The sequence below is a fragment of the Canis lupus genome, chromosome 9 (assembly GCF_003254725.2).
Source record: "Canis lupus dingo isolate Sandy chromosome 9, ASM325472v2, whole genome shotgun sequence".
NCBI lineage: Eukaryota > Metazoa > Chordata > Mammalia > Carnivora > Canidae > Canis > Canis lupus.
The window spans coordinates 34,534,255-34,560,268 of NC_064251.1; the positions used below are offsets into that span (position 1 = coordinate 34,534,255).

A 26,014-nucleotide genomic window follows, 5' to 3' on the forward strand; every position below is an offset into this window, starting at 1 on the left:
AAGTGCACTCCTTAATCCCCATCACCTATTTCACCCATCCATCACCCACCTCCCCTCTGGAAACCACCAGCTTGTTCTGTATTTCACTTTTCTTAATATTGGAATCTTTCTCAAGACTTACTCTCATAATGACTACATGTCTTATCTGCTGCCAAATTATTAATTCTATAATTAATTCTATACACTCAAGTGTCAGCAAGTCCCACTAAGACTCTAAGAATTTACAATTTAGAGAAATAACTTTGCTCTCAGAATTAAACTATGAAATCTTCAAGACTCTTACTAATAGTAGCTAACATTTATTGTCTGATTGCCACACGTCAGGGACTATGCTAAGTACTTTACATGTATTATTGTAAAATAGCCCATTCAGTAACTTTGTTAAGGGTAGGTATTTTTATCCTCAGATAAGTTGCATCTATTAGGATTCTTCAATTGTAAATAATGGAAACTTACTGGAAATTTAAGGCAAAAGAACTTATTGGAAAGACATAAAAAAAACTTACAGAAATGATAGGAAGGCAGAAGAAACCAGCTCAGAAATGCATGACCTAGTTAATTTCAGAGCACTAGACAACAAGGACCATGAGATTGGTCTCATGGTAGGAACCCACTGATGAATGAACTATCACCCTTCTTCTTATCGCTCTCTCTTTTTAAAAAAGATTTATTTATCTATGAGAGACACAGAAGAGAGAGAGGCAGACAGGCAGAGGGAGAAGCAGGTTTCTCACAGGGAGCTCGATGCGGAACTCGATTCCAGATCCTGGGATCTCAACCTGAGCTGAAGGCAGGCGCCCAACCGCTAAGCCACCCAGGCATCCCCTATCTATACTTCTTGCTCAACATTCAAAGTCTGGGGAGAGAGTATTCTGTTGACCTTAGATCAGTGTCTGACCCCAGAATGTGATAGAATCTGGGAGAAATCACTAGAATTATCTTTGGTTTATGTAAGAGGAGGCCAGGAATACTATCCAAATTACATAAAATGGAGGAGAGATAACTCCCTCAAAGAGAGTGAGATACTGCTAGGAAAGTGGTATAGCTGCTGGGTAACCAAAAAAAGGAATGTACATTGTAAATTATAACTTGCTCAAGGTCATACCATTGGGAAATAGCCTATCAGAAATTCAAAAGAAGTCTAACTTCTTGCTCTTAATTATATTAATGAAGTGGTACTCGAGGTGGGATGATTTTTGTCTCCCAGGGGACATTTGGCAGTGTGGAGATATTCTGGTCATCACAACTGTAGGGATAGGTGCCATTGGCATTTGGTGGGTAAAGGTCAGGTATGCTGCTAAACATCATAAAATATACATTATAGTCTTCCAACAAAGAATTATTTGGCCCAAAACATCAATAATGCTGAGGTTGGAAACTCTAAGTTGAGAAAATATGGCATGGGGGAATATTCTTAAAAATGTGTCAATCAAAAGGTGGCTTGGTAAATACAATATGGTAGAAAAGGGAGGGTCGAAATGGAGCAAGCTTTTACATAACTACCCAAGCCCTGTTCAAAGGGTTGAGGGTCCTTGTGAGATTGGTCTTGATACCTGATCCTTATTTTAAAAATGATTGCATCAGGCTATCTCAGTTTGATGCTATTAAATATTTGAGTCATAGTGAACTCTTATCTGATTCCATGTACATCAATTATCAACCTGTTGATAAATTGGATCCCAGTTACTTTAGTTTCAGCCATATCAATGCAAATGTCCGGTCTCAATGGAAGTTAATGGTTCTCATTGTAAATTTGTATGTTATTGTGATTTTTATATATCAGTTTCTTTTTTTAAAAAATATTTTATTTATTTATTCGTGAGAGACATACAGAGAGAGAGAGAGAGAGAGAGAGAGAGGCAGAGACACAGACACAGGGAGAGGGAGAAGCAGGCTCCATGCAGGGAGCCTGACACGGGACTTGGTCCCAGGTCTCCAGGATCACGCCCTGGGCCAAAGGCGGTGCTAAACTGCTGAGCCACCCAGGCTGCCCAGTTTCTTTTGAGATTTGTTAGTTAACATCCTTCTGTGTAATTAAGGTTGGAACAATCACACTTCTGAACCTCCAAGTTCAAGTGGCTATACTTTGTCATAAATTCATGCAGGTAATTGTCACTATGGTAGTTTTAGAATATTCTTTGATACTCTTCTCATCAGGAGGTGGGATATATTTTGTCCCTTTGTCTTGAATCTGAATGGGCCTATTACTGCTTTGACCAATAGTGTACCACTGAAGTGATGTTATTAACTTATGACACCAGGTTATAAAAGTCTATGCACTTTCTGTCATGTTTACTGAATACTCACTCTTGGAACACTGAGCCACCATGTAAGAAATTTGACTACTCTAAGGCTATCATGTTGGAGATGTTATGTGCAGGCATTAAAATTGATAGGCCCAGCTGAAGACCCAGTTTATAGCCAGCTTCAACTCTTGGTTTGGCAACACAGTCAAATGAGTATCTAGAAAACAATGTACATATTAGCCATTTTTCACTCAGTTTTTTCAATATAATGAAAAAAGTAAAATCTAAGCGAGTTCTCTTGGACATCTAGCTCATTTGAATCTTCAGATGACTTTATCTCCTATTAACTTCTATCTGATTGGAACCTCATGAGACCTACAGATGAGAACCACCTGGCTGACCCAGTCAACTTACAAATACTGTGAAATACTATAAAATGGTTTTTGTTTTAGCCACTAAGTTTTGAGGTAGTTATGCAGCAACAGACATCCAGAACAGCTTCTTGAGAGCCTCCCTGGGTAGGTTATGTCTTCAGGTGAAACCGTAGAATTTCAGATTTTCCTGTACAGTGTCTTTTAGCTTCTCTTTATTTTCATTTTCATTCCCAATGAATCATTCTCTTCTGTGTTCTCATTCTCTCCCACTGCCCAACTGATCTTTCAGCCTTCAGTGTCTCTTCTTCAATCTACCCTGCACTCATCTGAAAGAATGTTTATATATCAAATTTTCTTAGAACAATTTTTATCATGTTTCTTTCAAATTCAGTATTTTTGTCAAACCTGGGAGCAATTACAATTACTGTAATTCCATCTCCCAGTACACCTTAGTTGACCTTTTGCCTATCCCATAGGTTTTATACCAATAATTTCATGTATTGGCATATATTTCCAGAGATACAAAATTCCAAAATTTTATATGATAATTTAAAAAGATATTTGAAAAATAATTTTATACATGAAGGACCCAAATTTATTTTGCTAAATATTTTGATTAGCTGCCTTTGTTCAAATAACTGCAATGTATTGTACTGTTATTTAGGTATATGGAGGTTTATCAAATCTTAATTGTCCTCAACTTGCAGGATTAACTAGAAACCACGTGTGCTACATTGGTGCCAGATATGTCATTTATAGATCACTCTTTCATAAGGCAACAAACGGCTTCATATGCCCAAAATCATTTCCTTTTTGGAGAAGATACATTGTGTCAGCATGGTTGCCATGTGTGGTAATTGATAATGTCTGTGCCACATGGCTTACCTCTACCCTTGTCCAACACAGCTATTCTACCTCCTATGATTACCATATGTTACAGCACTCTAGGTTAATGGAATCATTTCCATCTTCCCTTCTAGTCACAAATGTCATTGTGGCTCAATTCCATTAGATTCACACTCAATAAAGAATAAGGTGTTAAGAACTCTCAGAGCATAGAAGACACCTTTATGAAGTTTTCATATTTAGTTGCCTATTTCATTTTTATTTTAAAAAGCAGTTGGATTTTTTGATGAATGCTCCAGAGTGGTAATGGGCATTTGGTGATTAAAATAGAACATGACCAATATCAGTCTCAATTCTTGCAGTGTAATTACTGTAAGTAAATATATACAGGGAAATGATTATATAGATTTTTACCACCATAAAGCACTTTTTAGTTTCTATAAAGTGGAAACCAGTAGCAAAATATTGAAGTACATTTTTTAATAGAGTCAATTCATTTTAGAAGAACCATTAATTACAGAAGGCATATACCACATATTAGCCGTTTATAGTGCCTTCATCAGAAATTACCACGGACCCCTGCCCGCTTCCTCTTTCATAAGCATGTTGTAATAAGTTCACAATTTTGGTTCCTCAAAGAACTATGCTAGATAAAAACAAAGATTGTTATCAGTAGTGATTAAAACAGTAAGAAAAAAGAGGCTGTTTGGGGGACTTCTTTGCTTGTTAAAACCAATGAAATAGTGCATGTAGGCCTGTTATTGCCTGACATGAATTTTAATTTTGACAGCTTTGGACTGTTGCTGCAATATGACCAATTAGCTAGCAATAGAAAGGGAATAAAAATTAATATAGCAGTCATATTTTTGGCAGCAAATGGAGATTATTTTAAAGTTATTGATTTAGAATGGAAAATATGTAGCTAGGGTATATTGAGGAGAAAGGAGGAAGAAATTCTTATTTGAAAACACTTCTATGTGCTCAGTTTTTTCAGTTGTCAAGTATTCTATTGCTCCCTACTGGTCAGTTTGACAACACAACTGATTTAATATTTTTTTTTTTTTTTAAGATTTTTATTTATGTATTCTTGAGAGACAGAGAGAGAGAGAGAGAGGGGCAGGCAGAGACACAGGCAGAGGGAGAAGCAGGCTTCACGTGGGGAGCCTGATGCGGGCCTTGATTCTAGGACCCCGGGTATCATGCCCTGAGCCAAAGGCAGATGCCCAGCCACTGAGCCACCCAGGTGTCCCCTGATTTAATATCTTAATAAGTACTTACACATTAGTCATCCTTCCATTCAATTTTTAAAATATGAGTGAAAAATTACACATCCTTATATTTACATTTTAACATTCATCATTAGGCCTGGCCTTAAACATTTTCCTAGGCACTAGACCTAAGATTATATATTTTATTATTACTACACTTTTTCAAAAATATAAAAACATTTGTTTTGTCATTTGAGATATGGCATCAATTTCAAGTTGATAGCTTTTTATAATTGGCAATAATAAAATTGAGGGTTTTTTGGAAATAGTATTTCTATTTTTTATAAAGAGATAAGGCATATTTTAGAATAGTGTACAAAAGAGTGAAGATAAACTAAGAAATAGATTTTTCTTAGTTACAAGTACCAGTTATTTACCACGTGTCAAATATTTTACCTTTTTAAAATTAATAGACTTTATTTTTTGGAGCAGTTTTAGATTTACCAAAAAAGGAGGAGAAAGGATGGAGAGTTCTCATATATATGTCTTCTCTCCCATTCCCAGTTTCCCCAGTTATTTAACATCTTACATTAGTTAGGTACATTTGTTATAATTGAGCCAATAATTGAATCAATTCATTATTAACTAAAGTACACAGTTCACATTTGGGTTCACTATGTTATATATCCTGTGGGCCTTCGTAAATGTCTAATGATATGTGTCCACCATTATAGTATCATACAGAATAGTTTTTGCTGCCCTGAAAATCCTGTGTGCTATCTATTCATCCTTTCCCACTTCCCTTGAACCACTGGCAACCTATCATAAGTTTTAATTCTAGGAAATCATTTACTGCTAACTTCAAGTAAGCTCAATGTTTCAGAAGCAACTTTGAAGATCTAAACTTGCTTTAATGTCTGCTTAATCCCTTTGTACTTATTTTATATATATATAATCCATTTTATGGTTCTTTAAAGTTGTATTTGTTATTGCATCAGTTGAGATCCAGTTAAGAAATCAAGGAATAGAATACAGGAAATTTGTTATACAAGTGATAGAAGAGCTGAAAAGTCAAAAGGGAAGGTGAGACAGTCTTGTTTGGGCAGCTATAACAAAAATATCATAAGCTGGGTGGCTTATAATCAACAAACATGTATTTCTCATGGTTCTGGAGGCTGGAAGGTCTAAGATCAGGGTTCTGGCAGATTTAGTGTCTGGTTACAGAAAGCCATCTTTTTACTCTGTCTTCATGTGGTAGAAAGGGAGAAGGGTCTTTCTTGAGCCTCTTTTTTAAGAACACTAATCCTATGACCAAACCTTCATGACCTAATTACCTTCCAAAGGCTCCACCTACTAATACTGTCACCTTGGGTGTTAGGATTTCAACATAAGAATTTTGGGAGAACACAAATATTGAGTCCATAGCAGGCAAGATTAGGAAGCTAGAAGCCACTATCATCTGTAGGCTGATGGACAAATGGAAGAAGATGTTTCTGGAATTCAGAGACTGGTATCGTAGGCAAAAGCTGGAATTTCAATAGACATGTTCAGGAGGAGCAAAGTTACCAAGGAGATGCAGCAGGCATTAGAACTGAGATAGGGGACAGGGAATAAATATCCTGGTTTTCACCTTTCCTGCCACCTTCCAATTTCCTGCCAATGCAAATTTCAGCTGGAAGTCAACTGTCAAGGAACCTTGTGACTATAGCCTGAAAGTTTCAGCCTCCCTACAATACAGAGCAAAGGGGGAGAAGGAATGGATATAAGAGCAAAAAGGACAAGGACTAACACATTAATCAATTCTGTTTAACTTTTAAAATCAACTTTTTAAAAAATATTTTATTTATTTATTCATGAGAGACACGGAGTGAGAGAGAGAGAGAGAGAGAGGCTGAAACAGAGGCAGAGGGCAGAGCAGGCTGCATGCAGGGAACCTGACACGGGACTCAACCCCAGGTCTCCAGGATCATGCCCTGGATTGAAGGTGGCACCAAACCGCTGAGCCACCGGGGCTGCCCTAAAATCAACTTTATTGAGGTATAATTTACTTACAATACTGTTACATAAAAATGTACATTTTAATGTATATTTATTTTATTTTATTAAAAATTTTTTTTATTAAGTAGGCCCCAGGCTAGGCTTGAACTCATGACCCTGAGATTAAGACTTGAACTGAGATCAAGAGTCAGACACTTGGGGTGGCTAAATCAGTTAAGCCTCTGACTCTTTTTTTTTTTTTTTTTTTAGCCTCTGACTCTTGATTTCAGCTCAGGTCATGATCTTAGGGCCCTGGGATCAAGCCCTGCATCAGGCTCCAGTGCTCAGTGGGGAGTTTGCTTAAAGATTCTCTCTCTCCCTCTGCAACCCCCTCAACTCAAGTGCTCTCTCTCTTAAATACATACATAAATAAATAAATAAATAAATAAATAAATAAATAAATAAAAAATATTTTTTTAAAAAAGAGATGCTGAGCCACCCAGATGCCCCACTTTAATTATTTTGACAAATGAATATATATATGTGACCAGTCAAGATATAGAATATTTTATTTTATTTTTATTTATTTTTTTAAAGATATAGAATATTTTAATCTCCCACCCCCTCCAATATCTTCTTACTCCTTTCTCATCAATCTCCCACCCCACCTCAGTTGCAGGCAACCACCATAGATTAGTTTTGCCCGTTCTGTCACCATAGATTACTATGGTGCCTGTTCTAGAATTTCATGTAGGTTTTTTTTTTTTTTGGCTTTTTTGTTTTTTCTTTTTTTAAAAAATATTTTATTTATTTATATATGAGAGAGACACAGAGAGAGAGAGGCAGAGACACAGGCAGAGGGAGAAGCAGGCTCCATGCAGAGAGCCTGATGTGGGACTCGATCCCAGGACTCCAGGATCACGCCTTGGGCCGAAGGCAGGCGCTAAACCGCTGAGCCACCCAAGGATCCCTGTCTGTTTTTTTCACAGAGAGAGCACAAGCAGGGAGAACAGCAGAGGGATAGGGACAAGCAGGTTCCGGGCACCGCAGGGACTCGATTCCAGCACTTCAGAATCACGACCTGAGCTGAAGGCAGATGCTTAACCGACTGAGCCACCCAGGTGCTCCTACAATTTCATGTAAATGGAATCAGATAGTATGTACTCTTTTGTGCCTGGATTTTTTTTTCACTCAGCATGTTTTTGGGATTCATCTACATTGTGTTTCTCAGTAATTTCGTTTTACCACTGAGTAGTAGACTATTGTATGAATACACCACAATTTGTTTATTCACTCACCTATTAATGAATATCTGGGTTATTTCCAAGTTTGAGCTATTTAAATAAAACTATTGTGAACAGTTTTTACAAGTTTTTTTTTTTGTGTGTGTGTATGTGGTGTGTACGTGTATTTGGTGAACATGTTTTCATTTCTTGTGGGTAAATATCTGGGAGAGGAATCGCTGGGTTATCTGATAAGAAACTGCCAAACTCAACAATTCTTTTTAATTTTATAGATATCATCATTACTCTGAATGTCCATGAAAGGACATTGTGCATTTCCTCTAAAGAGCTAAGGGTTAGAAGGAGAGCAAATCTTAGGAAGACCAAAACAAAACAAAACACCCTCAAAAAATTTAAATACCCTCGATACACGTGGTTTTATAGCTCAATATTTTAGATAGTAAGAAAGGGGATTAGGAAAGTGTAGGAGGGGGATCCCTGGGTGGCGCAGTGGTTTGGCGCCTGCCTTTGGCCCAGGTCGCGGTCCTGGAGACCTGGGATCGAATCCCACATCGGGCTCCCGGTGCATGGAGCCTGCTTCTCCCTCTGCCTGTGTCTCTGCCCCCCCCCCCTCTCTATCATAAATAAATTAAAAAAAATTTAAAAAAATTGCTTTAAAAAAAAAAAAAGGAAAGTGTAGGAGAAGAGGAACTGAAAAGGAAAGTAAAGCAATGGAAAATAATGACTAAAAAGATTTCTTGACAATGGCAAAATCATCCTACACAGCTGCTCTGAGATCCCAGCACTGCTGTCAGCAGCCTTCTGGTAAAGGTACTCTGTCAAATGAATGCAATAGGATCCATATTTGTGAAGAAATATCTTTATTAATATAAGCAAACACACCTCTCATTTATAGCAATATAGAGGTGCGGGCTTTTCTTTTACTTTTAGTAGTAATGTTTCCCAACATATAACACTTCCCTTTGATATGTGAGTTGAGTCATAAATTAATGTCACAAATAAATGTCATCTAGATGAGGGAGGTAACTACATTACAAAGTAGGAAGGTGTAGTTTGGTATAAATTGTTATAGTTGACAGCTATGCCACTTGAACTAAATGACATGTCAAATTCTGAGATTTTAAACAGTTATGTTGTTGGAAGGTAAAGCTGTGGACATTTAGGTTTGAGTCTTAAAAGTTTTGTCAATCTTTTCTAGACACACTGAAATGTAAATTAACAGGTGGATTGAAAACAGACAAATGAGAAGTTTAAAGGCTTTCTTGGCATCTCAGAAAAGTTCTAAACTGGCGATTTTTTAAACAAAATATGTATAAATATATTTAGCTTGTCTGGAAACAGATTTATTTATTGGGTCTTTCTATTTACCTTTGAGACAAAAATAAATAGTTATAGAGGACTCATGCATTACTCACTATACACTTTCTATCATGTATTATTTAATCTCGAACTAGGAGAAAGAATGGATGTCTATTTTACATGATGCCATAATGTACATTAGTGAGCTCAACCCACTTAATCTTAAAATAACAGTATCAGGTCAGGGATTTAGAATACAGTATTATATGAAAACAGTTGGCACAGAGACTCCTTCTTCCATTAATAACCAACTAGAAACAGTATTTCAGACCCTACATCTAACTGAAACAATAAATGGAGAGGATGGGGTGGATAATTTGTGAACATGTTTTTCCAAGTAGAGAAAGAATCACTATGTTTTTGCTGAATTATATGTTGCCATGGACATGGCAGTATGCAGTAATGATGCTATCATCTATACAGCTGTATAACAACACAGCTTCTCCCTCTCCCACCCCCCTCAGTAAGGCTTGAAAATAATAGGTTTGTGTGTAGTTTGGTAAGAAAATTAGGATCATTTAAAGTTGTTTCAGTTTCAACCTAAGAAAGAAAGAAAAGAAGCTCGAGGGATGGGGAAGAAGAGCAAAGAAAATGTACAAACAGGACATATTATGTATAAGGTATAATATGTATTATGCAGAGACTACGGAGGGGTGTCTTGGAATGCTAGAAAACGAATGGCTTTGCAGTAAAAAGACTTGAATTTTAGTCTTTGTTGCATCATTTGTGTGTGACCTTGAGCAAAGTCACCATGTCTTTATGGCACAGTTTTCACATCTATAAAATGGAATCATAATGATAATGATGTCTTCTACCTTGAGGTGTTATTGTAAGAATTAAAGGTATAAAAACAACTTGTAAACTATAAAGCCCTAAAAACAAGTCTTTATAGACATATTGCAGTGTTGAGTCTCGAGAAACAACGAAGAGTAAAGGAAAAAGGTTCTAGAATGCTTTGAAGGCTGACAATCTGGGTTCTAATTACCATGACACAGCTAGTAGCTTTGAAACCTTGAAGTAGGTAAAGTACTTAATATTAATTTTGTTTCCTATTTTTGAAAAATGAGGATAGGGATGCCTGGGTGGCTCAACGGTTGAGTGTCTGCCTTCTGCCCAGGGCGTGATCCTGGGGCCCCGGGATCGAGTCCCGCGTGGGGCTCCCTGCATGGAACCTGCTTCTCCCTCTGCCTGTGTCTCTGACTCTCTCTCTCTCTCTCTATCTCTCATGAATAAATAAATAAAATCTTAAAAAAAAAAGAAAAATAAGGATAACAGCACTTTCTTCATTTTATCAAATGAGAGAATATATGCAAAGGAACCTACTACTTGACAGGTGTTTGATGTCCCCTTTCCCCCAAACTACTTATTAGAGTCATCAACAACAAAAGGTGTTTGAACAGATACCTACGCAAAGGCAAGGCAGGGATAGATAAGGAAAACTGAGGTAAATCCAATCCAAATGAGAACCAACAGCTAGACTTGGAGATGTCTTAGTTCACTCTTACCCACTTGAGGCTAGGGTATCCATACAAAAAAGATATGCAGAGTTGGAGAGCGGGCGAGTCGAGTGTCCTTTCGACTCCGCGGGCTCGACGGGAGGGACCCTGAAATTCTTAATTAGAGCCGGTTGCCATGGCGACAGTCTCTAGGCAGCGTGGGCTGAGCTCTGCGGAGGGCTGGCGGGTGGGCCGCCGCTGGACCCTGCGCGCGCGCCCGCCACCAACTTTCCCTCCAGACCAGAGGGGGGCGGCGCGCTCCGCCCCCGCCCCCGGGCCGCGCACGTCCGCGCTCGGCGGCGCGCACGCCTGCGGGAGCCCTCTCCAGGCAACCTAGTGCTGATCGCTCGTGCCGGTGCGGCCGTTCACAGCCTTTGCGGGAGCTCGAGGCTCGAGAGCAGCCCCCTCCCCTTCCTGGACTTCCCCCCCACCCACTTCCCGGTCGGCCCTGGGGCATGAGCAACGATGGCCGGCTGCAGCCCTGAGGAGAAAACTTACCGGCGCTTTCTGGAGCTATTTCTGGGCGAGTTTCGCGGACCGTGCGGTGGCGGCGAGCCCGAGCCGGAACCCGAACCCGAGTCGGAGCCCGAGCCCGAACTGGTCGCGGCTGAGGCGGCCGAGGCTTCGGTCGAGGACCCCGGGGAGGAGGCGGCCACCGTAGCCGCGACAGAGGAGGGGGAGCAAGAGCACGAACAAGACCCCGAGCCCGAGGAGGAGGCGGTGGAGGAAGAGGCGGCGGCGGCGGCGGAGGGCGAGGAGGAGGAGGAGGCGGCGGCAGCCCGGGGTCAGTCGGCCGTGCCGCCGGCGCCGCCGCAGCCCCAGCTGCCGCCGCTGCCCCCGCTCCCGCGGCCGCTGTCGGAGCGCATCACCCGCGAGGAGGTGGAGGGCGAGAGCCTGGACCTGTGCCTGCAGCAGCTCTACAAATAGTTAAGTAGCGGGGCTTGGCTGGGGGTGGGCCCGCGGCTCTCTCGGCCCCTCAACCGCTCTCTTTCCCTCTCTTCACCCCCTCACCCGCGCCTCGCGCCTTCGGAAGCGCCCCAGCTGCTCCGACTCCGGCGGTCGCTGCGAGCAGCCCACGCCCGCCTCGGCCCCCGCGCCTCCTGCCTGACCGGGGAGCCGCCCCCGGCGCCCTCCCGCCGGCCCGGCCCCTTCGTGCCGCTGCACCTCCGTCACCCACTTCTTGCCTCACTTGACAAATACCCTTTTCCCTTCGTGCTTCGGAAGGTCCTTTCTTCCAGTCTTACGGGCTCGCTCTTCTTGCCAGCTCCTTTCTTTCTCTTGGAGGTTTTCCTCCCACCCGGGTCTGTCTTTTCCCAGCCTGAGTCCCCTGTTGTCTAGCGGCGGAGGGACGCGGCTCCTTTCTAGGCTGAGCTGCGAGGTGCCTCCTGCGTAACCGCAACCACAGTGATGGTAATACCGGCCTAATAGCCACAGGAGGAGACACAGGAGTAGATTTTCCTTCAGCTTATCCATGGATGGCTTAATCCACGGAAGCCGAGTATCTTAAAGACATTTGATAACTCATAATTGAGGGAGGTCGGAAGGAATTGAGAAGGAAGGGTAATAAGCACATTTTTTACGAGCGAGTCTTCAGGTGAAAGACAGTCCTAATTCGTTAAAGTGGAAAAGTCAGGCTGGTTTGATAAAATTGCAATTAGGTGCAGTATTTTCAGTCCATTAAGTAGATGGGGTAGGGGAGAGAAAGCAGATGGCTTAGCTACACAGATGAAAGTCTAAAATAGAAAGGTCAAGGCTTTGCCTTTCATTCCAGTTCGGGTTTTTATGGGCTTGAAATAGAAACGGTTTACAATTGCTTTTCTTTCTAAATGGAATTGTTCTGAAATGACAGGAGAATACTGACAAGTCTCTCAAAACATTGGTAAACCTGAGTCTCCTGACATTTTGCTAGTAGTTGCATTGAAAGATGTTACTCTGGCCCCCTCGCACCCCAAAAGTTTACTGCTGCAAGACTCACTGCAATTAAGTTCAAAGTCTAAAACTTAAAAGAAGGGCCTAGAAAGTAAATGTCAGGTCTTCATCCAACCTAACAGGCACCTGATCAAATCATTCTTCCTGTTAAAGCAGAAGCTTATCAATAGGGGAAAGGCATTTGACCTAACTGCTGGAGAGGTGGATTGTGTTGATGTTGTACACTTTATAAGCTATTTAAAATTTAATTTTGAAATATTATCCGATTACCAAAGTAATAATGCTTTCTGGGAAATACAAAATAAATAAAATGGCGTGTAATACCACCACCAGGGATAAACAGTATTAACATTTTCAAGTTATTTCTTCCTGGTGTTTGTAAACTGTCAGAGAAAAGGGCATATGAAACGTCATTTTTAAACACTAAATAAAGACACTTAAAACTTCCTGCTTAAAATAAATTGGAAATACTTGCCAAAGTGGAGGAATTTATCTCAGCCTCAGACTAATTCTATTTTGGCAGTTCTTACCTTTACAAATGCAGTGTCAGTATTAAAGAAATACATTTAAACATTAGAGAAGGTCCCTCAAAAAGAGAGTCATTAGATTAGAACAGCAACGGTCATTTGCCATTCAAGCAGTTTTTTTTTTTTTAATGAAATCTATATGAAGATGATAAGATGGTAAGTAGATATGTTTTTCCATATGGAAAGAAAGCAAGATTAATTTCAGTATGCATAAAATTAGAAAAATTATTCAAATGATAAAATGGCCATTTGAGAACAGAAGTTTGGATTTGAAGTAAAACTAGCAAAGTTAGAAAATATTATTTCACCATAAATCAGAGATTTCATCATTTTTACTGTGTTTTGTGCAAAAAGCTATTAACCTATTTTTATTCAGATATAAAATGGCTGGCTTGTTTATATAAAGTATCTTCAAGATCCTTTACAGATTAAGAAAAGCAAAAAAAGCCCCTCATTGTGTAAAAGATATACTTTTAAATTAACAATTATTTTTTATTTATAAAAGAAAATCATATCAGTCACAGTCCATATTGGAAGACACTGTAGAGGTAGATCAGTTTTCTGTCTAAGCACTTTATTTTACAGATGATAAAAGTGGTTCTAAATTTAGAAATGACAATTTTTATACAAGTAATTCTGACATTTCTCAAAATAATCTCTGAACTGCAAACCCCTATATATTTGAAATTGTGGTTCCTCAAATTTCTTAGGAAATATTTTGAAGTAATTCTGATTAGATATATGTTGAAATTGCTTGTTTGGGGAAAGTGATTTTTTTTTTCCCAAAATATTTTCTCAAATACCAATCATTATTTTGGGAATTTGTAATATACTTTGAAAGCTCTGTCATGCTTGTCAAATGTTGCTGAAATTCTTAAATAGAGCTACCTGAACTATATATTCACCAATTTGGTAGTTGGGATTAGGATAAGAAGAAAATAAGACTGCATTTAATACCAGTTTTATAAGTCTCTAGTGTGTGTTTTCTGTCAGGATTTTAGAAATATATTTAGCTGCTAAACAGACTGAGATTCTCTGAAGTAAAGAAATAAAGGTGCTTATCTTCTCATTGTTTTATGTATACACTGAAAATTAAAACATAGTGAATGGTTTTCTCAATATGTTGCTTCTCAAGAATTTTAGAATAGGAACAGCAGATGTATTTAACATTCTTCATTTTGGTAAACTCAAAGTTGAGACTAACTTGGGATAAGCAATTACTTAAGTAAAGGATCAAGGTTTCAGTAGACAAAATATAGTTATAATTAGCAACTTAACAATTTTTCAGAGTAGTAATTGGGATAAAATTTTTGCCTTCAAAATGGGGAATACTTAGATATTTCTCTACCAGATAAAAGCAACATGTAACATTTTGAAAGAATAAGAACAACAATTTGAAAATAGCAAAAATCTCATTAGTTGAGAAGGACTTCAGTTATGGGTTATAAATACCTTCTTAAGGATCATTAAAATTTTTTTTTCAGTTTATCGAACCCTAAGAATCAATAATAAACACATATAATATTTTAGAACTGTTTTTACTGGTCTGTTGTCAATTAAAAAGTCCAATGGTTTAGAACCTTTAGCTGCTAGTATAAAAGTATCTGTTTTACTTTATGCTTAAATGTCCCCCAAGAGATTAAAATAAATATTTTCTAGTGACATAGTATTAGGATTTCTGAGGTTAATAAGAGAATGTCTTTGAAAAGGTGGAAATGAGATATTTTATAGCTTTGAAATAATTTGCAAATAAAAGCTTCTAACTGATCTTATAGCAGATGTGACTTTTAGGCTACATGGCATAGGTTACATGGGTCAATACTGTGTATTTTGTCTACACTATATTGGGGATAAATCTACTTGTTTTAATCCAGAAGAAACACATACTTTTTCTTTACTAGTCTTTACTAGAGCTATATGTCATTACATTTTTAGAATAATTGTTTCCTCAGTTATTCATTTAGTCTTGGTTGGACTTCTTTTTTTTTTTTAAGATTTATTTATTCATGAGAGACAGACTGAGAGAGAGGCAGAGACAGGCAGAGGGAGAAAGAGGCTCCTCTCAGGGAGCCTGATGCGGGACTTGATCTTGGATCCTGGGATTACAGCCTGAGCCGAAGGCAGGCACCCAACCGCTGAGCCACCCAGGAGTCCCTTGGTTGGACTTGTTGATGGGGAGCCAGATATTCCAGCAGCCTGGTGAAGTTAAATAGTTCCAGATAATAATGAGGGGTGGGAGGCACTTTTAAAATATCTTGGAAAAGAAAATCTTTAGTTTTAGACACTAATAATTCAGTTATATTGAATTACGTGAATCATAAATTTGAGATAGGCCAGAAAAGAATTACAACTTTATCTCATTTTTACATATATAAATAGAAAAATAAATGGATGCAAGTTTTATATAAAACTACACCTTTTTTCTTGTTAAGAAGTAGTGTTCACTATAAGAAGTGGAGAAAGTTTTCATGAGCAAAAAGAAAAATTTCAAGCATTCATTGTTAACCATAGTTTTCAGGTTTTATTCCTGTCTCTCAGGCTGCTGCTTTTCTGTGAGTTCTGACTATACTTTAATATTGTTGTTTGGTCCTTAGCCTTTTCAACTCTGGTGACTTGCTTGTAGTCAATATCAATTTCTCCTATGAGTTTGGTTATTTGTTATAATGCTAATGGTTCCCACTGCTGTCTCTGTCTCAGGTTTGACTGCTAGTGGAACAGTTCTACCTAAATATCTAAAAGGCTTCTCAAACTGTTCAATACCTAATTCAATCCTCTGTCTCCCCCAAAATAAAACTAAAACCTGATTCTTTTTCTGGTGGATCCATTCCTGATTTCTCTTTGTCTCACCCCTCATGTTCTATCAATTTTGCCTTGTAATTATCTCATAGATAGCTCTCTCTCAATTCCTGCTGTCATTGTCATCTTTTGCCAGTCTTACTCTTCTCCAATATATTCTTCCCAGTATAGCCAAAGTGATTCCTCCAGAATCTAGATTATGTGGATTGTCTAATTGTCACCTACTGCTTAAACATTTTTACTCTTTTCCCAAAGTTAGCCAAACTGCGAGGCTAAAGGCACAGTCCTGCAGACTACCAAGTCTGTCCAAGACTTCTGATCCCAGCTGCAAGGAGTTAGGGTCCAACTACAAAGAGGGAAGAGTCCACACAAGACCACCCTCACTTCTGACATCAACTGTAAGTTTAGGAGTATCTCAAAACCACCCTCAGATTTGATAATTCACTAGAAAGACTCACAGAAATCCCTGAAGACTTCTACTAATGGATATTGTTCATTATAGGGAAAAGATACAAATTTGAACCAGCCAAAAAGATGACCTGCATGGGCACAGTTTAGGGAGTTCAAATGTTCTTTCATTGTCTTCAGCATTGAAGATGATACTCTCCTCCCCAGGATTGATGTGTGGTAATACACATAGAGTATTCCAGCGCAAGAAGCTCACCTGAGCTTCAGTGTCCAGAGTTTTTATTGAGACTTATTGATTGATTGGCTGAACTGGAGGTCAGGCTGATACCATGTGGTCCAAGGGGCTCACTATAAATAACAATGACATACCTATCACTCCAGAAATTCCAGGGTTTAGAGGTTACCTCCCAGAAGCCAAGAACAAAGACCAGACTTTTCTTTGAGCAAGGCCAAATTCTTTATTATATACCTTCATTTCTTACTCTCCATTGCCCTTCAGATAAAATCCAAAGAAGGCTTTATAATCTTACCCGTCCATCATCTCTGAATCACTGAGTACCTATTTCTTTTTTCTTTTCTTTTCTTTTCTTTTTTTTCCTTTCTTTTCTTTTCTTTTCTTTTCTTTTGTTTCTTTTCTTTCTTTCCTTTTTACTGAGCACCTATTTCATTCTACCTCTATAGCTCTAGAAACTACACTTTAGCTATTTTAGATTGCTAATATACTAGTTTGAATGTGCTGTTTGATTTTACCTCTGCATCTTTGCATATGACAACAGTATTCCTTCTGCTTAGAATACCATGCTCCCTTACCCTAGTGTGCTTGATCTAGTCCCTTACCCATTCTTTAGGTCTTCATTTAACAACACTTTGTTCACCATACCCGCAGTCATGAGTTAAATCTTTCTTCCATTTGCCTCTCTAGAATACCCAGTGATTATTCTTTTTGTAGCATGTCTTTTACTAGAGCAGTGGTCTTCAAAATGAGGTATACCCAAAATAATCCATTGGAGAGAAAGAATAAAATATTAAATCTATTTGCATACAAAATATATATAATATGAAATTGTATACAGATTATGAAATTAAGTGTTATTAGTGTATGTTGTATTGATTGAGGTTGGCAGTTCTGTGTGACAACTGATTTCATGTCAAGCATGGTAAATGAGGTATACTGATGAAATATAAGTTTCACAGGTTAGAAGAGTCAACAGTGTGCCCTCCCTCCAATTTTCAGAACATTATGATGTATTGCAGTTTACCTGCACTGATTATACGGACTTCTTGATTATATTTCCTGGTTTTAATAAGATGGGTATTTGGCTTTAAAAATTCTTGCAAAGAAATCTTGGGTTGACTATAATACTTAGAAGCATAAGAAACAGCAACACTTGAGAGCCTATGTTTGTCCCATACTTAGTTACATTAAATTTTTTTATTTTTTATTTTTTGTTTTTTCCCCACCTCTACATTAGACTTAAAAAAAATTTATTTATTCATGAGAGACACAGAGAGAGAGGCAGAGACACAGGCAGAGGGAGAAGCAGGCTCCATGCAGGGAGCCCCACACGGGACTCGATCCCGGGTCCCCAGCATCACACCCCAGGCTGAAGGTGGCGCTAAACCACTGAGCCACCGGGCTGCCCCTACATTAGACTTTTTAAAAAAGATAATACAATTCTATCTGATTAGAAATCAACAAAAATGGGTTTATTAAGTAGACTATGTGAAATAGTGAAATGCAGATTACTCAAAGAAATACCAAAATATTACTGATGAGGGGTGCCTGGCTGGCTCAGTCAGTAGAGCATGCGACTCTTAATCTCAGGGTCATGAATCTCAGGGTCATGAGTTCAAGTCCTATGTTGGACATGGAGCTTATTTTTTAAAAAAAGAAAATAGAAAAAAAAAGAAAGATTACTTCTGAGAGTTGAGTGTGTGCAAATGTGCAGATATGTATGCATGAGTGTGTACGTATGTAATTTATCTGTGTGCATATACATACATACATGCATGTGTATGTGTGTGTATATATGCATGCCTGGTGCTCCAAATATTTTGGTAGGGTGCCTGAGCAAGTGTTTGGAGGCAGTTGGGTTATTAGCTACATGTTAGATTATTAGCTACATGTTTGCCATCATATTCCTAAGTTGATAATGAGAGGTACCATATATGACACAAAGAGTATTTGCTGATCCAATGAATGAGCTGAGATTTTAAAAAAGATGGTTCTAAAAATAAATACATATATAAATATAGTTCTTAGTATTTTAAACTGCTTTTAAAAAGTTAGCAAAAATTTTTTTTAAACTTAGTGAATTTTACTATGTTAAAACTTTTTATTATAGAGAAAACTTTTTAAAAAGATTTTATTTATTTGACACAGAGAGTGCACAAGGTGGGTGGGGGGAGCTGTAGGCAGAGGGAGAGGGAGAAGTAGGCTTGATCCCACTACTTTGGGATCATAACCTGAGCTGAAGGCAGAGATGCTTAACTCACTGAACCACCCAGGCACCCTATTACAGAAAAGTTAAAGTATATAAAAAAATAAAATAGTCCACTTATCATCCAGCCTTAGCAATGATCAATGTGTGGCCATCTTGTTTCATCCTTACCTCCAGACATCTCACCCTACCTCCCATTATATCCTATGTAATTTAAAAATGAATACTCAGTAATTTAATCACAATTCTGTTGGACATTCTAGGTGTTACCAGTTTTGGGTTACTCTAAGAATAGTGTGATGTTGATAATTTGAGCATACCTTTATTTTCCTTAGAGTATGTATTTCTGGTGTTGGGACTATGTTAAAAGATATTTAAGTATTTAAGGCTTTTGATACATAATTTTAAAATGTCCTCTAACAAGTTAATTTACCCTCTAAGCAGATGTATACATAAAAAAGATTTTTGGGGACAGCCCGGGTGGCTCAGTGCCGCCTTCAGCCCAGGGTGTGATCCTGGAGACTTGGGATCAAGTCACATGTTGGGCTCCCTGCATGGAGCCTGCTTCTCCCTCTGCCTGTATCTTTCTCTCTCTCTCTCTCTCTCTCTCTCTGTCTCTCATGAATAAATAAATAAAAATCTTTAAAAAAAAGATTTTTGGTATTATGAAATAATTTAAACATTTACAAAATAAAATAATAAAGCAAAATATCCATATACTCATTATCCAGTTTCTTTTTTTAATTTTTAAAATTTTATTTATTTCATTATCCAGTTTCAACAAATTATGGTTATTAGGAATATTTTAAGGAAATAAAAAATTTTGTATGGAATTGAAAACTTTGTTTTCGCTCTCTTCTCTGAACCCATTCCCTTTTTCTTCCGTCTGGGAATTCTTGGAATGTATCCTCTGTTCTGTATTTTTGTATTTTTGCTCCATGCATTTGTATGTCTGAATATATGGTGGGCTTTTTAACTTGTTTTTGGTTTTGTAACTAGCTATCTTGAAAATTTTCATGTTGATACAGAGATCTAGTTTTTTTTTTCTTTTTTTTCATTTTAGGTACTATGTAGCATTCCATTGTCCGATTGTACTATGACTTATTTATCCAATCTATTGACAGACGTGGGTTATTTCTAATATTTGTGTATTATACACTATATTAGTTTAATGCTGGCTGCTCAAATGGGTAAATCCTGAAATCTCAAAGCTTCACACGGTGTTAATTTCTTGCTCACAGAGTAACTTTCAGTGGAGAAGAAAGGACTGCGTTCTAGAGTGATTAAGGGACCCCGGCTAATAGAGGGTATGTCACCTTCAACCTGTGGTTTCCAAGGTTGCTTTATGCATCAACATCCATCCAGCAAAAGAGTGGAGAATGGTATTGGAGTTTTTTAGGAGCCAGTCTTGAGAAGGGGCAAATATAATTCTTTTCACTTTCCATTCACTAGAGTGTAACTCACGTTGGCACCATCTCAGGTCCACATTTCACAGCAAACAGGACCGAGAACAACTCTATACTTATGGAAAAAAGAACACAAAACTTTGGTGGAGAAGCTGGCATTGTCTGCCCTTCAAATAATTCTATAATTTGGATATGTCTCCTTGTGCATATTCATAGAATTCTTGGGTACATACCTAAAAGGGGAATTGTCAGATTGAAATTACATACACTTTTACTTTGTTAGATATTGCCAAATTACTTTGTCCAACTGCTTTGTATGAGATGTTTGGTTTGTCCGTATTTTCACTCTTTGAACAGCCATAGTAGTCATCTGTGTGCCATTAATGTCACTGAAGTATGATAGAAAGATACTACTTATAGTTGATTGGGATCTTGATATAGGGCATTTTGGAAGAGGACACCTGCCTAAAAGTCTAGACCAATGCTTTCCAGTAATAACTGAACCACATATATAATTGAAAATTTTCTGTTAAACACATGTTAAAAATTGAAGAGATAGGTGAATTTAGTTTGAGTAATTTATTTAACCCGATATATCCAAATATTATATATTGAAATATATTACTATTTAAACATGTAATCAATATTAAAATATTATTGAGTTATTTTAATTTTTTATACCAAGTTTTCAAAATCTTATGTATCTTTTATACTTATAGTACATCTCACTATGGAATATCACACTTCAAATACTTTAGTGGCCACGTGAGTCTCGTGGCCACTATATTGAATGGTGCACATTTGGATGTAATAACAAAAACTAATTCTTGGGATGCCTAGGTGGCTCAGTGGTTGAGCATCTGCCTTTGGCTCAGGGTGTGATCCCAAGGTCTGGGGATCAAGTCTCACTTCAGGCTCCCTGCGTGGAGCCTGCTTCTCCCTCTGCCTATGTCTCTGCCTCTCTCTCTCTGTGTCTCTCATGAATAAATAAATAAAATCTTTAAAAAACAAAAACTAATTCTATTACATGTATCTGACATTGAATTTCAAAGTCATATTTAAATGGGTTCTCTAATCATCAAACACATCTTTATTTAGTCTTTGGAAGAATAACAAGCTGAACTTATTTTTCCTGCATTTCTTTCTATGACGAGAATAATTTGGTTTAGATTTAAATTATCAAATTGTTAAGTTGTCACAGAGTATACAGGGTAATAGTTTTCTATTAGTTTTCTGTTGTTGTGTAATGTGTTACCAAAACTCAGTGGTTTAAAACCACTATAGTGGTTTAAAACACCTATTATTATCTTAACAGTTCTGTAGATCATAAGTCCAGGAATATTCAGCTAGGTTCTCTGCTTAAGGTCTCAAGTCAAGACCAAAGTGTTGGCCAGACTGCAATTATCTGGAGGCTCAGGGGAGACTCCACTTCCCAAGACTGTATAGATTGTTAACAGAATCTAGATCCTCATAAAACATCTGAGGTTCTTATGTCCTTGCTGGGTGTCAGGTGATTACTATTACTATTATTACATAATCAGCTGTCAGGGCTGATTATTATTCTTAGAAGCCATCCATATTCCTTCTCACATGGCCCTCTTCATCTTCAAACCACTAATGGCATATCAAGTCCTTCTTATGCTTCAAACTTCCCTGGCTTCTCTTGCTGCCAGCCAGAGAAAATTCTCTGCTTTTTAGGATCAGGTCCACTGAAATAATCTCCCCCCTTTTTTTTTAAATAAGATTTTATTTATTTATTCGTGAGAGACAGAGAGAGAGGCAGAGACATAGGCAGAGGGAGGAAACAGGCTCCCCGCAAGGAGCCTGATGTGGGACTTGATCCTGGGACTCTGGGATCACACCAAGTCGACCACACTCAACCGCTGATCCACCCAGGCGTCCCAGTCTCCCTATTTTAAGATCAACTTGTCGTATAACACAATCACAGCAGTGATATTTCATTAGTATCCACAGATTTTAACAGTTAGAGTGGGGCATCTTGGGTATCTTTGGGGGACTGTTTTAGATGGGGGACTGCATTTTAATTATTTCATTTAATGGCCTTTTAAATCTTCTAAATGAAAGCAAAATACTTGACCAATTTCTTTTTGTCTCCATTTGGACAGGCCTGGTTAAGTTTTCATCAGCTCTTCCTTAGCTGGCTGGAGCATTACTCTAAACTGCTATTTCTCCTTCCACATTTCCCTCCTCCCTCTGATAGTTTTCCATACAGCAATTGTCTGGCCTCATCTTGACTCACATCTGCTTGTACTCAGTTATTATGTTTCAATCACAGTGGTCTTAATTTAGTTCCAGAATCTGCCATACTCTGTCTTAAGGACCTTTGTACTTTTGGTTTTTTGCCCAGGAAACTTTTCTCCTTCTCTCCCAACTATCCAACTCAACCAGTAGGCTTAAAGTATCTCTTCCTCATAGAGCTGTTTCCTTACCTGTGGTCTAAATTAAGTCTTACTTTTGGTTTTCATAACATCCTTTACTTTTTCTTCATATCTGTTTACTACTACAATTTAATCCCATATGTATGCATGCATTAGTTATTTAATGTGTCTTCTCCAGACTGAGGGCAACAGATAAAGAATGTTTTATTGCTCTTTGTGTATTCAGCATCTAGTGCAAGTCTTGGCCCATGGTAGGCAGTTATTTGTTGAATAAATAAATGAATGGTCAACGTTTTCTCTGCTTAATCTACCAGATCATTTCCTTTCCAGATTTGTATAGTCCTATTCTCATTCCCTTCTTTCTCTTTGCTATTATTTTCTTTGTCTCTCCTTTGAATTACAGAAGAGTTTGGCTTCATAATTTGTTATTTTTGGTATATTTGTTAACATTTTCAACTAGCTGCAGAAATATATTTACAGTTCTCATTAACATTCCACAACTTTGTAAATGAGTGTTTTCAGGGACTAGGGGTACCTGGGTGGCTAAATTGGTTAAGTGTCTGCCTTGGGTTCAGGTCATAATCCTGGAATCCTGGGATCTATCCCCACATTGGGCTCCCTGCTCAGCAGGGCGTCTGCTTTTCCCTCTGCCCCTCACCCATTCAGGTTCTTTCTCTCTCTCTCTCTCTCTCTCTCTCTCTCTCAGATAAATAAAATCTTTAAAAAAATTCAGGGATTTAAAGGAGTTTTCACATCAGTTATTTGAGAATATTGTAAACAATGACAAGTTTGAAGAAGAATACTGTATAGAGAGTAATGAGCCAGTTAAAAGATTGATAGTATTCTTAATTCCTTGTGTATATCTTCACTGAAGACTTAACCTTCTGGTATATAGGTCTGAGGAAGACCAGGCCCATTACTTCTTATCTTCATTTAAGTCATCAAAGAAAAAGAAAGACCAATCTGCTGGTTAGAAAATATCAAACATAATTTTTTTCCTGGTGACTTGATGCCATAATGATGTATAAAATTCCCAGAGAAATATATTTTTTTTTAATTTTTTATTTATTTATGATAGTCACAGAGAGAGAGAGAGAGAGAGGCAGAGACACAGGCAGAGGGAGAAGCAGGCTCCATGCACCGGGAGCCTGACGTGGGATTCGATCCTGGGTCTCCAGGATCGCGCCCTGGGCCAAAGGCAGGCGCTAAACCACTGCGCCACCCAGGGATCCCATAATTCCCAGAGAAATATTATAGTTCTTGTCTGGTATGGATTTGAAGTATTTGTGTATTATATATATATATATATATATATATATATATGTAGTTTTTATAAAATTGTGTTTGAAGTATGTAATACATAAAATTATTTCTTAGGCCAAATTTCTAGAGGACAAGAATCATGTGAACATATTCTTATTGAACCTAGCAAGTTATTACATAAATATGGAGGGACAGTTGTTCAATCAGGCTATTACTGATTTTGCAATAGAAATGACTTCTGAAGGTTTTAGATTTGATTTCTGGCAATTGTGAATATTTATCAGTTCATAGAGCCTTTGGTTAAGGCAGCTTATAAATATAGTCTTATCTATTACTTGCATTTGTCATATTCACAATCTTCATATATACAATTAGAAGAATAAAAATATCTTCCAACTTCTCAAGGTCATGGAAAGTTAACTGTGCATTTAGAAACAATTTTCAGTGTTTTAAAAAAGATAAATGTGAATTTGCATTTAAATGCTCTTTATCAGGATATTTTCTAATCTTGGGTTGATAAATCTAAATATCTTTCTATAAGACTTATCTAATAATGTAAAACTGCAGAGAATCACCATTGCCTGCACTTGAAATAATTGTGAAACTAGTAGCAGTTATAAGCTGCTCCTGTTTATTTTGTTGCTACTACATTTTATTGAGAGCTTGTCCAAACAGTTTTATTTGATATTAGGTTCTGTTCCACCATTAGGATTATCACTAGGACATGAATCAGACTGACATGAGAGGTTAAAGCTTTGAAGTTCATTTTATGATTTTCATGCTCATTCTATAGGGAAGAATTTTAATGAAGATACACAATACAGTTGCTTGAATTTTGACCACTGCTGTTGCTTAGTTCAGGCTTTTCTTTTCTTTTCTTTTTTTTTCTTTTCTTCCCCCTTTTTTTTTTTTGTGGGTTACTCATGTGCTATACATTTCTTTTTTTTTTTTTTTTTTTTTTTTATTGGTGTTCAATTTACTAACATACAGAATAACACCCAGTGCCCTTTTTTAAAGAGAGAACAAGAGCCTAGGGATATGGAGAGGAGGATGGGTGAAGAGAGGATTTTAAGCAGGCCTCATGCTCAGTGCAGAGCCTGAAGTGGGCTTGATCTCACAACCTCAAGATCATGACCTGAGCTGAAATCAGGAGTCCAATGCTTAAGTGATTGAGCCACCTAGGCACATCTTAGTTCAGGCTCTTATCACTTCTTGCCTTGATTACTATAGTGGCATCCCGTCTCTTCCCTCTAGCCTTACTGGGTTTTCTAGCATAAGTGAATTCACTGCATTTCTCTAAAGATATCGTGTTATTTCTTGCCTGTCTGTGTTGCAGGTGCTGTTTATCCTTCACAGGACATCTACTTTCCTAGCTAACTATAACCTCCCTTTTGAAGGAGAGGGGGTAGTTAGATTTTTATTTATTATACCTGAAAAGTCCATCTTGCTAAGATTTTACCTATAAATAGAGGGCTGTCTAAATCTTTGCATTTAATATTTTCCTGAACTCTTACTTCTAATGAAAGAAAAGACTGGGATCCCTGGGTGGCGCAGCGGTTTGGCGCCTGCCTTTGGCCCAGGGCGCGATCCTGGAGACCCGGGATCGAATCCCACATCAGGCTCCCGGTGCATGGAGCCTGCTTCTCCCTCTGCCTGTGTCTCTGCCTCTCTCTCTCTCTCTCTCTCTGTGACTATCATAAATAAATTTAAAAAAATTAAAAAAAAAGTATTTAAAAAAAAAGAAAGAAAAGACTAACAATTAGTGGTGCTTATTAAAAATATAGCTTAGTGTATAGTATAATAATGGCAAACAGACATATCACTATTCACTCACTAAGAAGCCTAGAGTTATTTTTTTCCATTTTGTCCTTGACTAATCCTGCAATCTTTTCAGATCTTTTAACTTCAATATTAATTATTGAAGTAGCTAAAGGCACCTATTTTCTATACAGTTTTGATGCCTAATGTAGGAGTCATCCACTCAATGTAGTATTTCTTTTGGAAAGAAATCTTTAAAAAAAGTTTTTTTTTCATTAAGAAGAAATGCTTTTGGTCAGTTTGAAGACTGTATTAATGTCTTATTCAGTACATGATC

General features: G+C 37.8%; 2 protein-coding genes across 3 annotated transcripts in view; both read left to right on the top strand.

The window, feature by feature from the left end:
- The window catches only part of RAD51C (RAD51 paralog C), a 57,364-nt gene extending 49,350 nt beyond the window's left edge, over positions 1–8,014 (top strand). For both annotated transcript variants that reach the window (XR_003133800.3, XM_025440763.3), the window contains one exon: positions 7,641–8,014. The gene's annotated coding sequence lies outside the window, so the exon portion shown is untranslated. The remainder of the gene's footprint in view (positions 1–7,640) is intronic.
- A 3,008-nt stretch (positions 8,015–11,022) lies between these two features.
- PPM1E (protein phosphatase, Mg2+/Mn2+ dependent 1E) overlaps positions 11,023–26,014 on the top strand; it is a 213,465-nt gene continuing 198,473 nt past the window's right edge. Inside the window, exon 1 of the mRNA XM_025440887.3 lies at positions 11,023–11,676. Within this exon, the coding sequence (XP_025296672.1) occupies positions 11,216–11,676 (461 nt within the window). The 5' untranslated portion in view covers positions 11,023–11,215. The remainder of the gene's footprint in view (positions 11,677–26,014) is intronic.